The sequence below is a fragment of the Curcuma longa genome, chromosome 11 (assembly GCF_044706935.1).
Source record: "Curcuma longa cultivar G26 ecotype Majalengka, Jawa Barat chromosome 11, ITB_CL_G26_1.1, whole genome shotgun sequence".
Lineage (NCBI taxonomy): Eukaryota > Viridiplantae > Streptophyta > Magnoliopsida > Zingiberales > Zingiberaceae > Curcuma > Curcuma longa.
Window position 1 is genome coordinate 24,754,704 of NC_133871.1, and position 17,350 is coordinate 24,772,053.

Below are 17,350 nucleotides of genomic sequence, written 5' to 3' on the forward strand. Positions count from 1 at the left end.
ATTCACTGTTACCATTTGCACGAAGAAGAAATTAAGATGTCTGCAATACTATGGATCAAAGTAATGTTTGCTTCTTTCCTTACTTCTCTCTGCTCGTACTTTCATGACCCTGCCCATGCGCCGCAACGAGCACAACCATCTACATCTCTGGACATCGAGTCCGGCAGCGATGCTCTGCTAGCAGACGGCCAGCAGGTCAATGGCCTGTCTATGAGAGACCTGGCCCTTCCCTTAAGCATATGCTCCGACGTTTATCCCTCGATCCCGCCGACGGAGCTGCTTGTTTCGCATCCTCTTCGTTACAGCCCCCTCCTCGCCGCCGTTTGCTTGTCTGTCTTCTCCGCCATTCTCAGCTTCGTCAGGTGCAGCACTACTCCTCTTTTTCATGGAAGACGAATAAGATGGATTGAAGTGGCTGTGGCTTCCTCGGTCTTTGCATACCTACTTCGAATTCTTCTGCTCCTTCCAAGTGAATCTCTTGTTCCCGTTGCACTGTTAGTAACTTTTGGAATAGGCCTTGGAGCTGTCTACGTATGGCTCAGCCCACAGCGCCATCCAGACTCTTCGCCTGAGATAAATATATATAAAGTGTAATTATTATTCCAATAGTTATTATAATAATAATAATTTCATTAATATTCGCTTTTATATCATAAATATTTTCCAATTTAATTTCCTCCTTCACTATCATTTCCCTAATTAATTCTTCATAAAAAGTTTAAAACTTTTGTGATTCTGTCGGGTGAATATTTGACAACTGATTAATCTTTGGAGTCAAATAAAGTTTTGTCTGTCAAAAATTGAGTTTTGACATGTCTGAGACTGACACGAGTACGATAGGAAAAGATAATTTCAACAATAATAAAAAAATCATGAAAAAAATTCACAGATTGATTAAAGGTCACATGATTTTTTAAAATTAAACAGGTAAAATAAAGAAATGTTAAAAAAATAGAAATTTGATAGAGGCGACGACGACGTTGAGCGATTTACAGAGATCAGCTGAAACTCATCATGGATTGGCGGAAGGCGGCGACCTGATGGCGGGTGACGCACTGCGTCATGAGACGCGCGCCCTGCTTGGGCGCGGAGGGGTGGACGAGGATGCAGGTCGCGATGTAGTCCGCGTTGGTGAGGGGGACGACGTGCGCCGGCGGTCCCCAACCGTAGTCGATCTCGGCGAAGCCCAGCCTCGTCCAGTCGGAGACAAGCAGCGACTCGTAGGCGGAGGTCAGCTGGTATGGATCCTCTTTCAGCTCGCCCTTCGCCCACTTCGCGTACTCCACCGGCAGCTGCCGCTTTGCGTCCCTGATCAGCTTCACGATCTCGGCGATCGAAGCGGCGGCGATTGTCCCCGCCGCCGCCTGCACCTTCATGATGTAGTAGCAGTTGCCGTAGTACCCGACGTTGATCGGGAGGACCTGCTGCAGCAAGCGGCGGGTGTTCATGGCGAAGCAGAGGTGGACGTCCACGTCAGGGGCGAGGCGGATGACCTGCGTCCGGCACTGCCAGACCTTGGCGACGAGGACGTCGAAGGAGGAGCAGCGCTCCCCGGTCTGGTCGAAGAATTGGGCCTTGAGCCGACCGATGAAGTCCGGGGAGATGTCCATGATCAGGTACTGGAGGTGGACGTCGGTGGGCAGCGCGCACGGCCCGGAGACGAATTTGGGCGGGTTGGGGATCGCGTCGCGGCACCACACCGGCTCCACGGTGGGTTGCGGGAGGCCGCGCGCTAGCTCGGCGATGGCGTTGATGAATTGGGCCGCTCCTGGGCCGTCGGAGATCGCGTGGCTGAAGCGGAAGCCGACGACGAATCCGCCACACGCGAACTTTGTCACCTAGAATTTGGGGTAAAATAAAAATCAAACCTGCAACAAGAGTTGAATTTTGAAAAAAAACAAAATAACTTTTTTCTTGAATTTTTCAAGATCCTTTTGATTCGATTTGGATCTTTTTGTTACAGTTAAAAAAGAAGCAAGATGAGCTAAAGAATTCTTAACAAATTAAAATGCAAGATCCATGAATCGAATGATGTTGAGTTGCCCCGAATTTGACATCCACTAATGAACTCGTTTTTCTTTTCCTTTGGTTTAATTTGAATTTTTTATTACAGAACAAAAAAACAATAGTAGGTGAAGACTTGTCAGCAAAACTCTAGATCCACGATCCAAACTGTGTTGCAATGCCCCAAATTTGACATCCATTAATGAACTCCGTTTTTAACAATGCAGTAAGCCAAATTTTGAATTTCTTTTTCGAATATTTCCCCATCTATCGATCTATCAAAACCTAGATCTAGGAATTCGACGATGGTGGACGATTGCCCCAATTTCTACTTCCATCTAAAACTGTTACTTCGATCCAAAGACGAAATCGTCAAATCTAGAAGAAGAAATCGAACCTGGACCATCAAAATCAAGCTATCCTCTTCCGCCGGGTCGATCTCCGGCGAGGGGAGGGGCAGTAGCTCGTCTTTGGGGATCATCATGGGGTGCTCCAAGTAATCCACTTCTCGGAGGCCACACTCGGCGGCGGCCTCCACAAACCACACCCCGGCCTCGTTGCAGGAGAGCTGCAGCTCCCCCTGCTCGGTCTCCGCCAGCCTCCCTGCGAGCGGGTAGTAATACACCAGGGCCTCCGCCAGCGCCGCCCGGATCACAGCCGCCGGGTCCAGGCCGCCGCCGCCGCAGTCGAAGACGTGGAGGGATTCGATGAGAGCGCGCTGGGTGGGGTAGCGGTCGAGCCAGGAGAGGCGGAGGTGGCCGGAGGGCGTCGGCTCCGCCGGGACCACCAGATCCCGCGACAGCCGGGTCACAGCGACCTCAGTCCCGGCCATGGCCGCGCCGCAGGAGGATATCGAGGTCAAACGGATTCGGAATCAAGCAGCAGGAAGCGAAGGAAAGGAAAAGCCATGGAAATGGGGAGGGTAGGTTCGAGTTTATATAGACGGAGGCCATGGACCCCTTCTCATTCTTCGTATTGCAGCAAGCACGTGCCGTGGAGGAAGTCTACTTATCGCTAAAGAGGATATTTTTGAGTTAATTCGAAATTAATTAAGGATTAGTTGCTAATTAATATTACTTTTACAATTATTAATTAAAAGTGTCGATATGAGTTAGGTCACTATGCGTGCGGAGCTCATCTACCAGCTACCCAATTGAGACATTTAACCCACTCCATCCTGTTTCCTAGAGCGGATCCTTCCTCTTAATAAAAATTAACAATTATCATATGTTTTTCTCTCTTTAAACTGTTCCCACACAAGCCATTCGATGAACTAAAGCCGATTCTAAAATTGTGATTGATGCGGTGTCCTAAAGGACGTGGCTCCCCCGGCTAAAAGTCAAGAGTCATGCGAAGGTCAAGGTCCGGATCAATGTGGCAAAACGATAAAAATCAAAAGTCATGCGAAGGTCAAGGTCTGGGCCGATGTGACAAGACGGGCCAACATGGATCCAATCCCACTAGAGTGGAATATCTATCACCTCGAGCTTAGACTGTACTTTGGGCTTAACATGGGCTCAGTCCTAGATTCGACTTGAGCCCCCGAAGTCATCTCGGCCAGCCTCGTTTCGGTCATCCCAGTCGTTTCGTCTCGGTCATCCTAGCCGTTTCGTCTTGGTCATCCCAGTCGTCTCGTCTTAACCATCGTAGTCGTCTCATCTCATCCATTCTCGTCGTGACCATTCTAGTTGTCTCGTCTTGGTTAGCCTCGTCTTAGGTATCGCAGTCATCTCATCTCGACCATCTTAGTCTCGAGTATTGTCTCGACCACTTCACCTCATCCTGGGCTCTAGTTTCACGTCTTTGGTGAACCGCTATCTTACATGGCCAGCAGTCCGAGGATATACAGGCAGTTACGAGCTAGGTTGTCAGACTCGGTCCCTTCGAATACCCCTCTTTCTGCACATAAAGAAGCGGCTATCGAAACTGATCTCTTTTGCCGAATGCTATAAGAGCTCTATCCCATCTGACGTGGAAATAGTTTTAAGCAGACTATAAAAGATTTTAGCCAACAATTTTAGACTAGGTTTGACTTCGGAAATTCTGCTAATATTATTTTATTTCTTGTCAACTTTTTCATTATCTTTTGTAGAATCCTCAACTCCTCGGCACCAGTCTAACCTCTTTTTGAAATGCATTTCAATTTGACTCTTCATTTTAGCTTGTGGAGAAATTAATATTTCATAATGGTATTTTCAAGAGGTTAATTTTGGAGAAATTAATATTTTAAATTTTCATTATTATTGGAGAATAAGTCTTCTTAATTGTAAACCAAGCCAAATTATAAGCAAATCTACGTGTTTATGAGGTGGCAATTAAAGTTTTGATAGTCATTAGTCAAAAGTAGAATTAGTAAACACATATGTATATTTGTGTTGGCTAAGTCAAATCATGTTAATTACATTTTTAATATAAAATTTCCACGGAAAGGTTCGACATTTTTAACAAAAATAATTAAAATTTATTATTATATAAAAGAATTTAAAAATATTTGATCAAGTCAATGTTGCAAATATTGCATGTATCGTATTTTGTTAAAAAATAATATTATTTATTGTAAATTTAAGATTACAGGTACTTTTTTGACTTTTGGATGGATTTTAATTGATCAAAGGAAGTTGGACACCCTTGTAAACAAAATTATTATTAATTTTATTTTCCCAAAAAAAAATCACATAAAATTTCTCTTGTGATTCAAAATGTCAGAAACATACTAAATAAATATAATATTAATGTATATGAAGACTAAAAATTATTTATCACATTCATAAAAACATTACTTTCATAAACTATATCAGACATACAAACAAAGTCGTTGTAGTATAGTGGTAAGTATTCCCGCCTGTCACGCGGGTGACCCGGGTTTGATCCCCGGCAACGGCGGATAATTTTTTGAATTCCGCTAAAAAGTGAAGAAAAAAATCTGGAAAAAAAAAATCTAATCAAAATTTCAAATGCCGTGATTTCTTAGGGTTCACGCGTTTATTGCTTAATTTGGACGAAATCAACAATATCCATAATTTAGAGAAAAAATGACCAAATTCCGAAACAATTTTTTATGTATATAAATTTAATTAATTCTCTATTTTTTCTTCCCCGTAGGAAAATGATCTTAACCACCTCTCAAATTTTAATTAAATATAATTAAAGGAATAGAACAATTGCTACGCTTCATGGCAAAAATGCATCCAACTTATAATGGAATTTCAAATTTTTAATTAAATATAATTAAAATATCGTAATAAAGGAATGGAGCAATTGCTACACTTCATGGCAAAAATACATCCAACTTATAATGGATATACGTTGCAATGCTTAAATTATCACTATGTTTTATGCCATAAAAAATTGTGATGTCATCGTTAATACAAAACTGGAATAATAAAAAATTTATTATATTTTTTAAAAATGAAAATTTTAGATTGAGTAGCAGCATCGACTAAATCAAGTCAAAGACAAACACGATCCTTTTAGAGGACCAACTTGGATGATTAATTAGATTATAGTATAGCATAATAAAATAGGATCTCATTAAAATAGAGATTTTTTTGGTTGTTGAAAAGTTGGATCAACATACCAAGTTTAGCTATATGAGAGAAACTCTAGTTGAGAATTATTTAATGGGCAAAAATAAAAAGAACGTTAATCGTCAAACGCATGCCGCACTTTGATTTTTTTTTAATCCTAAGGACACTCCATTCCATCCCTTATTTTTTATTATTATCTCGTCTATATTTTTCGCTTAAATCTTAAACCGATTGAGCGTGTTATAGCAGCTACGAAACTATAATCGATATAATTTTTTAGTTGCTACAACATGAAAAATAACTTTAATAAAGAGGACTAAAATTCTTCAAAACCTCTGAAAAAGGTTTACGATATTTTTTTTTTAGGCCGTTACATATTACACTCGATAACAAATGTAAATCTCTGAACGAACTTCAATTTGATAGATTATGCATTTCGTGATTCAATCCAAGTCAAACACTATGATCTTTTAAAGTTTACCTAACATTCACATAGTAGCCGCTATATTTTGTAGCTGTTACAACTGTATAGTAATTATGATTATTATGATTGCTATAACTGTGTGACAACTTAGTTATAATAGCTATAGTTTATGATAACTCAATTGTAGTAGCTATAAAACTATAACTACTACAACACGTCTCTAATAATAGCTCCGATTCAAGATTTAAGGTTTAGGAAAATATAAACAAGAGATAATAATAGGAATAATAGAAATAATTGGATGAACTATAGAAGATAATTGAGTAATTATAGATCAGATGGAGCATCAAAATGAAACACCCTTTTCAAAATTTGAAGGAAAAAAAAACTCTTTTGACTTTATTTAATTTTAAATTTTAGCAAGATTTTGGTGGAATTTTGGATATGGAAAAAAAGTCTGAAGTTTTATAACGTGAGAGCATTTTGGAGTGTAATAGAGTTGACTTATAAAATGAATAGGGGTTTATGGGAGATATGAAGCTTATATAAAAAAGAGAATTTTTAGAAGAGTTGTCGATATCCCGTATCCGTATACTATTAGAGGTGAGACTTTCATATTTTCTTAATCACAATAGTTTATTAAAGATTACATCATCGGCCTTGCAATTCCACTCAAGTGAATTCGCATCATATGGCATAAACAAAAATTAACAGATTGATACAAGATAAAAACCTAAACGTTACACTTAAACATTTCTCGTTTATGCTGTCAATCCTAATTAACTTTTGTTGGGTAATCAAGAACTCAACCAATGGACGCATGCCAAAATGTAATACAGAGAAAATTTATAATAGATATCAAGCACTTAATGCTAATTTCAGAGAGATACTTCTCTTTGAAAATTAGAAAAAGTTCTTCCAAAAACGTAGAATGGCATTGCTGATGGAAAAACAATTAACCTAAACAGTCAACAGGAAAATCAATTAGTACGAACCTGTAAATCAAATCTTGCCATGAAATTCTAATACAATGAATGATCAAAAGTTTATACCATATAGGAAAAGTAGCACTGTAGCACAAGTTTACCTATGAGACAAGAAGGAAACTCTACTACATAGAGATCATACAGCTTAATTCTTGCCTGAGAGACCTGACTGTTCGTTTTCATCTCCAGAGTCAACCTTACCAGCTACACTTGCTTGCTTAGAAATTGAAGATCCATGCTGATTTGGTCCTTTACCAGTAACTGATTGTTGATAAAGAATTCCCCCCACAAGTGTTAAAAGCAAGCAAACTAAACCAAGTGGGCTTGCATGCTTATCCCATATCAATACATTGATTGCAACAGTAAGAAATTTGTTGACAACACCTGTAACTGTAAATGCAGTGGCAGATATTGCTTTCCTTGCCGCAAACCCAAAGAAACTGATCAACAATCCAAAAACACAAGATAAAGCAACTGCCACAAAAGCAACAAAATCAAACCAATTCCCTGAATGTGATCCATAGGCCGTGAAAACATCTGCGTATTCTCCAGAAACAATCCAAAAGATCGGTGCCATCATTAAGGACAGAAGATTGTTGTAGAAGACAAAACCCCATGTATTCAATCCTAGGTTTGTGACCATGTGCTTGATGTAAACCATCTCAGTTGTGATAGTTGCCAAATAAGCAAGGGCCCAAGAGTATGCAGTGAGATTGAATGCTGAATCAGTCATGACATAGCCAACTGCACCCCCGAGAATAACCACAAGAGAGAAGAATGTGAACTTCGAAGGGAGCGGCTGTTTTCTGAAGGTGGTATCAGCAATGGCAACAAGAAGGGGAGTCAGGGACCGGAACACAATGAAAGTATCGACATTCGCATGCCTCAGGAGATTAGTATTGGTGAAAATGGCAAGGTAAAAGACAGTTGCTGCAGGCAAAAACTTCTTGGCTGTCTCCAAGTTAAATGAATCATGGTAGAGAAAACCCAGCTTCCCCAGAACCCAAACACCAAGAACCGAGGTCAAGTACTGCAATGCCGTCAACAGGCCAGGATAATTGAACATTGTAATGGCAAACTTATTGATGACAGCAAGCAAACTAGAACAGAGAGCATAGCCTACAACAAGGCTACTCGTAGCATAATATTGTTTGGAGTCAAGTTTGGTGAGGTCCATGATTATGTTCTCCGCTTCTGTAAGAACCAAAGCCAATCTTGTTTCAGGTATAATATTTCTACCTACTGGAGCCAACCAAATCTTTTTCATTTTAGGCACAAGTTAGATCCAAAGTAAAGATCAGAAATATAAAACAAGGGTTTTAGCATCTTAGACTTAGATCCTGAGAAGAAAACCGTAATAAATCAATATTTATCTTACCTCCCTATCGCCAGAAGAAGAGATCAACTTCCGAGGGAGCAGGGTATGATTCCGGGGAGTTTTGATGTCTCCGTCTTCGTCGCCGCCACAAAATTTGGGGGAAATGCTGGTCTACAAGTGAGAAAACACATCAGAATGAAACGATCAAAGATCATAACCGAGAGAAAAGCGATTTGATACAGCGAATCGCAGACCTAATCAGGAAGAAGATGCAGATTATTCCAAACCTCAGACACAAGTCAGAAGTAATCTGCGTGAGGCGAAGAACGAAAAAGGAAACAGCATATATATTGTTTCGGGAAATTTACATTTTAGTTCCTCACTAGATTCCAAGGGTATCCCTAAATTTTAATTAATTTTTGAAATTATATTTTGTATGATATGTGGATCAGGTAGAGTTCCAAACTTCCTTCTAAACAATGGCAATCTTCGAAGGCTGTTTTTCTGAAATAATTCTAAATTATAGGGCAATTTGGACAATCTCTTGACAGAAATACTTGCAAAACGGCCCTTGTTTCCCTTGCGGCTAGTCGTGCTTTCCCAAATCCATCGTCGTCGTCTTCTCGCCCTCGCCCTCGACGAACCCTCCTCCAACAATTCTCCTCGGAAGGGGTCGCTGCAATGACGAGCTCGTGGTCGCGGGCGCTGACGCAGATCTCTCCCTACACCTTCGCCTCCATCGGCATCGCCATCTCCATCGGCGTTTCCGTCCTCGGTGCTGCCTGGTTCGACGATCGAATTCCTTTTGGTTTTCCTGCTAATTTTTCAAATTTTCGTTTAGTTTTTACTAGATCTGTCTGATAAATTTTCTTTTGTTGACTCTTGATTCCTCCAGGGGGATTTATATTACCGGGAGCAGTTTGATCGGCGCAGCGATCAAGGCCCCCAGAATCACCTCGAAAAATCTTATCAGGTGCGTGTTAAATTTGTGTTCTTACTTCGTTTATGATCCATATTTACTATTTCTATTAGAAGTTTCGGCCTTTTGGGATAAAAGGTCCTAGGACGCGTTATTCATCACTATATGCATATGTTGGAACTATAGCATTCCATTTTCTTTGATTCTGCTAAAGCTTCGATAGAATAATAAGATCTTGTTTCACTGAATGTAGATCTGTGTACGTATTGTGGTCAACTCCTTGCTGTTTTTACATGTACTTATCATACTTGATTCTTTTTATTTTGCCCTTTCATAGGCTTATCCTCCTGTTGAAGTTATGATTGAATGCGATCTTCTTAACTTTAGAAGTATTTCTTATCTATTTACTGCAATTATTTATGGTTCAAGAATCCTTACCTTCATTTTATTATGTCGTTCATTTTCCTTGGGCTCCTAGATTTAGTGTCTAAACAGTCCAAGCAGTTTACTTGTTGTAAGTAACTGGAATAATATGTGGGAATTGAAATCAGATTTCTAGGATGATGGCAACTGACCTGGTGAGATATTGGTGTTCATATATAGCTAGGTTTTGTTGGTCTAATCATAAGGATAATCCCCTCTTAGAGGAATGCCAATAATCATGTATTAGAACATTAAGAAATTGGTGGAATTTTTTGGTTTTAACAATGAGATGACCCCAAATCACATTAGATGTGAGACTAACCTTGTTCGAGGTGGGAGTGACAAGGTTAAACTCATCCATCCCAACAATGTTGTTATATGGATTCAAACTCTACACATTCACAGAAAGTCACTTAAAATTCAAACCCACAAGGTGAAACTCTGTGTAAGCTAGTGGTACCTAAAACCTAATCCAAAATTTTCCTCTGCAAATTGCAATGCTTTCTGGAACCAACTTAGAGATTTTTGACAAAAACATGTACTAATGCTACATATAGAATTGATTTTATGAGAAGTGTAATTGTAGAAAATGATCATGTTTAGTTATTAAGGTGTGATCAATTATCTTTTTCTTTTGGGGCCCTTTTTTTTTGTGTAGGAATCTGGATTCTAATTTTACCAAATTCCAAGTTTTAAATGCATTAGAAAAGACTTCTTCCAAAACAATAGATAGTGACTTACAGAGGGAAGTACAGGGGTGGACAGTTTTGATCCTTTTGTACCATATGATGTCATTCAAATGAACTTGAATGTGTAAAAATGTAAAATAAAGGTTTGTATGCTCATATCAAATGGAAATAGAATCCAATCACAGGGTGAATCGTGAACTAAATAAAATCTAGGAATGTTTCTGGGAAAATAAAAATCAAGATGAGACATTGATACTAATAAGTATGACAAACAGATCTACAAGTTATGAGTTCCATAATTATACAAGTGATGCTCGCTAGAAATATAGTAGCAATTTTCACAAATATAACAATATAACATTTATATTTTAAATTCAAATGAAAAACAAAGTAAGAAGATTGAATGGACAAACAATGACGATGCTGATTCAGCTGCATAGGGGTTTTGATTCCTTGGATGGAAGATACAAGGGAGAGGATCACAAAATTACATACAGGACTCATCAGCTGTATGATCCTTTCCATCCTCTTCCCCATAAGTTTCATCCAAGTAATTGGGCTCTAAGATTCAATCCTCTACCTAGACACATACCTAAGGATTTCCTGACACAAAAGTTCAATTGATCATATAAGTAGTTTAAATTTGACAACTACGGTTTTTCAATTTTCTAAGCCTTGTAAATTGATCACCTATTCCCTTGTCACACATTCCTCTTACCACACTAGGTAGTTGGGCTACATGAATCTATCTCATAACTCAACTCTATAAAAGGCTTAATCACTAGTAATATTTCAGTTATATCTTCCTTTATTTTCACACTTCCAACGCTTAAATTCTATCTTATCACTGATATAAAAGAACTTGCAAAATTTGATTTTGACACCTATAAATAAAAAGCAAGATTTTGTGTAATTTTGGCAAGCACACTCTATTTTGACTTTTTCTGCATGTCTTTATGTACTAATCCTTTTGCCACCAGTTAGAGTATGTTAGTTAACTTCTCGGAAACAATACTTATAATTGTTATTATCCAATCCTAGCATTTGTGATGCCTAAAGTGATTATAAATTGTCTTCAGTGTTATCTTCTGCGAAGCTGTCGCTATATACGGTGTCATTGTTGCAATCATTTTGCAAACCAAACTGGAAAGTGTTCCTACATCACAAATATATGATCCTGAATCTCTTCGAGCTGGATATGCTATATTTGCCTCTGGGATTATTGTGGGTTTCGCTAATCTCATGTGCGGGTATGTCAGACCTTCATCCACATCCATCTGCCTTACAATTTAAGTTCAAGTAGGTCACAGCTTGTTGACAGATTCACCATCTTTGCACAGGCTCTGCGTAGGAATTATCGGGAGCAGCTGTGCTTTATCTGATGCTCAGAACTCCACGCTTTTCGTAAAGATTCTGGTGATCGAAATATTTGGAAGCGCGCTCGGTTTATTTGGCGTGATCGTTGGTATAATCATGTCGGCCCAAGCGACATGGCCAGCTAAGACAGCATGAGCTATTCCTTCACCATGGAGCTTGTGGTTGTATCTGTTATTGTAGTTGCTGCCAGTTTAATTGGAGATTCTGCATTTTGTGCAGTGGCGTCTCGACTCTGAGCTTTTCTTTTTCCTCTTATCTTTGAAGCCAAATAATTATGTTCATGGCTTGACTCGACTACGGGTAGACTCTACCACTGGTGTGTAAGAATCTACCGTAAGAACTCTTCATGAACTCAAATAATATACGAATTTTTGTAATTTATTCGATGTGCTGTGAATTTTGGAGCAGACTTGTTGAGTTATGGATGGGCTATTCATCGATATCACGAGAAATGATTATTGTGCGCGACGGGTATTTACGTGATTCCTCATATATATACGCGACACCTCCGATATCCAGCTATTCCCGCCGCTGTGTTTCGCCTGTCCGGTCACCGCCGGCCACCGGACCGACCTCGGTCGATCGTGCCACTCGCCGGCGCGGCCGACCGAAATCGGATTCCGGCATTATGCGCCATTGTGGCCGAATTCGGTCGGAAACCGTCTGAACCAGCGCACAGGCCACTGTGGGCCAAATCACAATCGGATTTCCGGCCAAATCGCGGCCGGAGACCGGTCGAGGAAGGACCAGCCAGCTCGGCGCGCAGGCGAGTGGCGCATCGACCTAGCTCAGTCCGACGGCCGACGGTGATCGGACGGCGAGGTGGCAGTGGCTGGAACAGCGGCGGGTCAGGCGCAGAGAAGCACTGGCATTCTTATTTTTGGACGCCGGATTTGCACGATCACGCGTGATGGACGATGATCAACCTGGTGTGCACAGGAGCGGCGCGCATAATATCAATTCTGTCGATATCACTGTGTATAAATAGCACCGTATGGAACCAATTGGTACTGCATGGGAGAACGTTAGAATTACAATTATACCCCTTCGATTACTTGGATAAAGTACTCCGAGTGGACCAACCAAAAACGAGGAGAGGAGAGGAGGGAAATGATGGCCGCAGCTTTCTCCGACCATCTCCTCCGTCCGGTCCCCGCCGGCCTCCGGCTCCCGTCCGCCTCCGCTCGAAAACCCACCAGATCCGTCTCCGTCCTCTTTCGACCACTTCTCTCAGGGAGAAGATGCGCCGCGGCTAGCGGCTCGGTGGAACCGGCCACCGCTGGCGCCGACGCGAAGGCGCTGGTGGAATTCCTCTACGACGACCTCCCCCACCTCTTCGACGAGCAAGGGATCGACCGGACCATGTACGACGACCGCGTCGTGTTCCGTGATCCCATCACGAAGCACGACACCATCGACGGGTACCTCTTCAACATCCGCCTCCTCAAGCTCCTCTTCCGCCCTAATTTCTATCTCCACTTCGTAAGGCAGGTAATTCTAACACGAAAGATTTGATTTTTTTTTCTTCTTCTTTTCGAATTCTAAATTTAATGCTAACTTGAATTCCCGCCATTCTCATAGACGGGACCCTGCGAAATCACTACAAGATGGACTATGGTGATGAAGTTTATTCTTCTTCCATGGAAACCAGAGCTGGTCTTTACAGGAATATCCATCATGGGCGTCAATCCTCTCACTCAAAAGTTCTGCAGCCATGTGGTCAGCTTCTTTCTGCTTGATCAATTTCCTTACTGAAGACTTTTGAGTTCTTGGTCTTTATGCTAATTGGAAAGTGTTTGTCTTTTTAATTTCAGGATCTTTGGGACTCGATAGAAAACAACGAGTATTTCTCTTTTGAAGGTTTAGTGGACTTTCTGAAACAGGTATATCTTCATTTATAATCACTACAAAAAAAAAAGGAGTGTTTTAGTAACCAAAAAAAAATTGTCACTGAAAATTTTGGTTATATATTCTGTCTGGTTAAGTCCAGTGGTTAAAACTTTTAATGATAGAATTAATTTTTTCGTCAGATTTGTGACTATTTGTGATATGCCAATTTGTTAATGTAGATGCATTACAATTATCTAACCCTCAACCAAAGATTGTCATTCTCTGTAGCTGCGAATTTACAAAACTCCAGACTTGGACACTCCTGAATACTTGGTACTGAAGAGAACTGCAAATTATGAGGTACAGTTCTATTGTTATTGGTACAATTCATTCGATGTGCTAATCTTTCTCCTTTCTGACAGATAAGGAAGTATGCACCCTTTGTGGTGGTTGAAACTAAAGGAGACAAGTTATCTGGCTCATCTGGCTTTAATGATGTAGCTGGGTTAGTGTGAAACATTTAATTCAACTAGAATTATCAGTTTGTTGATTTTGTTTCTAATTCTTTGTATCCTTACTATGCGATCCATAGGTATATCTTTGGCAAGAATTCATCAGTTGAAAAGATCCCTATGACTACCCCTGTGTTTACTCAGGCTATCGATGACAAATTATCAAAAGTTTCAATTCAGATTGTTTTGCCAATGGACAAAGATTTGGACAGGTAAGTTTGGTAATGCCACTTCAGTACATCACCATTTATAACTAGTTTCTATATATATGCTGTTCATCGAAAAGTAGTTATCAGAGTGGAGTAAAAAGAAGATTTAAGTTTTTGAAGATTAAGAAGTCTGAATGTTCTCATAAGATCAATATTGCTGCTGATTCATCCATTGCCTTCATCGCTTAATGTAATTTGAATTAAGTCCTTAGCTTATAAGAAACTTCATTTGTTCAGGTTACCATCTCCTACTGCTGAAGCTGTTAACTTGAAAAAGGTGGAAGGTGGGATTGCTGCAGTGACAAAGTTTGGCGGAAAACCAACAGAGGAGATTGTGCTTGCTAAAGAGAAAGAACTACGGTCTGCATTACTTAAAGACGGCCTGAGTGCTCAACACGGGTGTTTGCTTGCTCGTTATAATGATCCTGGTAGCACATACAGCTTTGTTATGGTATGGTTTCTCTTGCTATGCTGAATGTCCTATTTAAAGCTCCTAATGAGTATTATCTTTTTATTCTATTTTCTGGGACGGAAGAGGAATGAGGTGCTGATATGGCTGAATGACTTTTCACTGGAATAGAAGTTGAGATTGCTGCAGAGAGACTTCCAAAGGTTATGCTCTCTTCACTGGTATGAACCAGGAGTCCTCTTTTTCACTCTTTGCTCATCATCATTTGATCAAGTTCTTGTTTTTGAAATGATATTTGGAAGACTTAAGAGATTCAATTCCTTAAGCTGTGTATACATATAGTTGCAGATTTGTTTCGTGACATTAGGTTTGTTTCTGTTTTTTGTTGTGTCGAAATATCCTTTTTATTAGAAATGAAGACAAGATCAAAGAAAATTCTCTCTTTGTAAACAAAAATAATATTTTTAATCTGTGTCTGTTTGAAATATGATCTCTTGTTTATTCAGAAGGAAATTGGGAGAAGTAGAAAATTTAGTTGTGTTTGAAATTTTAACTAAAAACTTAAATACAAATATGCAACTAAATGAGCTGTAATATTATGCTAATAAGAATTCAAACACAATTAGGAAGCTAGAGTTGTAAAAAAAATGTTTATAAACAAACAAATTTAATATTATGCTAATAAGAATTCAAACACAATTAGGAAGCTGTTAATTAGTTAATATAAATTGCGATTAAATAATTTATGAAGAGCCACATTGATTAAGTAAATATGAACAACCTGTATTCAACATAATATAACGCACATCATGTATAAACAAGTAGAGTTTAGAGTTTAGAGTTTATATAACACTTTTTCAGTTAAAACAAGTAAGTTTTTTTAGATTTTTTTTATTTTTTAGATAATTTTTTAAGATAAATTATTATACTTCAAGAAAGATTTTCATAGTTTATTATTAATCAACTTTGAGGGTAAGATTATTTTAAAGGGGGGAGGAATGATATGATTCTTTAATGAATTTATTCAAATGAATTCTTCAATTTTTATTTTTATTTTTATTTTTATTTTTAAGATAAGTTTTTAAAGAATTTTTTATAGATAAATTATTATACTTTTTCGGTTAAAAAAGTAAGTTTTTTTAAAATTTTTTATTTTTAGATATTTTTTTAAGATAAATTATTATACTTTTATGTAAAAAAAAGTAATTTTTTTATTTTTTAGATAAATTATTATACTTTTTTTTGGGTTAAAAAAGAAAGTTTTTTAGATTTTTTTTATTTTTTAGATAAATTATTATACTTCTTCTGTTAAAAAAAAGTAAGTTTTTTTAGATTTTTTTATTGTTTAGATAAATTATTATACTTTTTCTGTTAGGACATTCATAATGCTAGTAAATATTTCTTTTAAATATTTATAATTTCTACATCTACATCATCAATCAAATATTTTTTTATTTAAATATTCTAATTTTTATAATAAAATATATCACAAACTAAATATTTATGAGTTTCACCTATCAAATATTTAATGTGAAATATTATAATTAAATATCTTATTTTTATTTAATTATAATTATTATATTATTTTTTTATAATAAAATAATTAAAAATGTAAAATTTTTTGTTAGATGATTTTCAATCTCACGTCAAATATCTCCTCCAATGGCGTATTTGACGTGTGAGGTGAAATACCCCCGATCGAGATTCCCAAACAAAAGTAGGTAGGACACGTGTTCCAGTCCTTTGCATCGTCAACCATCTCCATTCGGACGAAGGCATAATAGATGGAGAGAGATGAACGAGGTGGAGCCGGCACGGACCCACACCAACACGACAGCGACGTCGCAACAACGCCAAGGGGCAACGACAACAGCACAGTGTTGGCTTGCGCTGGTAGCAGCGATGGCGACGCCGTGGTGCCGTGGTGCCGTGGTGGTGGTGGAGTGGACGACGAAGGCGTGACGGAGCGAGGGAAGGGAGTTAGGGTTTGGATGAAAAAGCACGTGAGGACAAAATAATTAGTGGATGGGTTATAAAGGTGCACTTTTATATTTAAAAAAAAGTCCTAATATTTTTAAGAATCACAGACAAGGTTGTCAAACTCGCGATTCCAGTGTTGACTCGGTTAGGGGTGCACAAACTCGTATTGTAAATTCGTATCGTAAACTCGTACGAGTTTACAGATAATCCAAAAAAGAGTTATAAAATGTCAAATAATATATATTTGATCATAACTTCATAAGAACAATCACTATTTCACATATCTAATAAAAAAACATAAACATAGTTATCAACAACATGCTTTCACATATAAAAAAAGACTAAACATGAAAATTTAACATGAAAAGATATGAAATTTTCAAAATTTATGTTTCAACATCAAGTTACAAAATGACAAATTTAAAATTTCATACAAAAATAGTCCAATAGATACACCAAATAAGCTTCCATTGTCCAAATTTGATAAAAGAAAACATCAAACAAAGATTTCCTTTGTTTATCGAGTTTGACCAAGTTGACTCGCGAGTTTACCGAGTTGACTCGCGAGTTTACCGAGTTGACTCGCGAGTTTACGAGTTTATAAGGGGGGCCCGATTTTAAGCTGATTCAACACGGAATTGAAATAATAGTTCGTAAACTCGTAAACTCGCCGAGTTGACTCGCGATTTTGACAACTTTGATCACAGAAGGATCCTTCAAAATTTTCAATGATATAACAACAT

General features: G+C 38.5%; 4 protein-coding genes and 1 non-coding gene across 5 annotated transcripts; 3 read left to right on the top strand and 2 right to left on the bottom strand.

Moving 5' to 3' along the window:
- Positions 1–839: 839 nt before the first annotated feature.
- LOC141840277 (acyl transferase 7-like) lies at positions 840–2,887 on the bottom strand. The gene is made up of 2 exons (XM_074728216.1): positions 2,402–2,887; positions 840–1,838 (listed from the first exon to the last, which is right to left on the bottom strand). Exons 1-2 carry the CDS (start codon positions 2,834–2,836, stop codon positions 999–1,001), a joined length of 1,275 nt encoding a protein of 424 aa, XP_074584317.1. The 5' UTR covers positions 2,837–2,887; the 3' UTR covers positions 840–998.
- A 1,928-nt stretch (positions 2,888–4,815) lies between these two features.
- TRNAD-GUC (transfer RNA aspartic acid (anticodon GUC)) lies at positions 4,816–4,887 on the top strand. The gene has a single exon. It is a non-coding gene; the product is annotated as a tRNA-Asp (tRNA).
- Positions 4,888–6,926: 2,039 nt separating this feature from the next.
- LOC141840203 (GDP-fucose transporter 1-like) lies at positions 6,927–8,580 on the bottom strand. Its single transcript, XM_074728120.1, has 3 exons — positions 8,514–8,580; positions 8,320–8,430; positions 6,927–8,135 (listed from the first exon to the last, which is right to left on the bottom strand). Exon 3 carries the CDS (start codon positions 8,116–8,118, stop codon positions 7,087–7,089), a length of 1,032 nt encoding a protein of 343 aa, XP_074584221.1. The 5' UTR covers positions 8,119–8,135; positions 8,320–8,430; positions 8,514–8,580; the 3' UTR covers positions 6,927–7,086.
- A 259-nt stretch (positions 8,581–8,839) lies between these two features.
- Positions 8,840–12,048, top strand: LOC141840791 (V-type proton ATPase subunit c''2). Its single transcript, XM_074728858.1, has 4 exons — positions 8,840–9,044; positions 9,155–9,232; positions 11,370–11,540; positions 11,631–12,048. The coding sequence occupies exons 1-4, from the start codon at positions 8,941–8,943 to the stop codon at positions 11,800–11,802; spliced, it is 525 nt and encodes a 174-aa protein (XP_074584959.1). The 5' UTR covers positions 8,840–8,940; the 3' UTR covers positions 11,803–12,048.
- Positions 12,049–12,773: 725 nt separating this feature from the next.
- Positions 12,774–15,062, top strand: LOC141840724 (uncharacterized). Its single transcript, XM_074728787.1, has 8 exons — positions 12,774–13,158; positions 13,249–13,386; positions 13,482–13,550; positions 13,786–13,857; positions 13,920–14,002; positions 14,090–14,221; positions 14,456–14,669; positions 14,754–15,062. Exons 1-8 carry the CDS (start codon positions 12,778–12,780, stop codon positions 14,796–14,798), a joined length of 1,134 nt encoding a protein of 377 aa, XP_074584888.1. The 5' UTR covers positions 12,774–12,777; the 3' UTR covers positions 14,799–15,062.
- Positions 15,063–17,350: the final 2,288 nt, after the last annotated feature.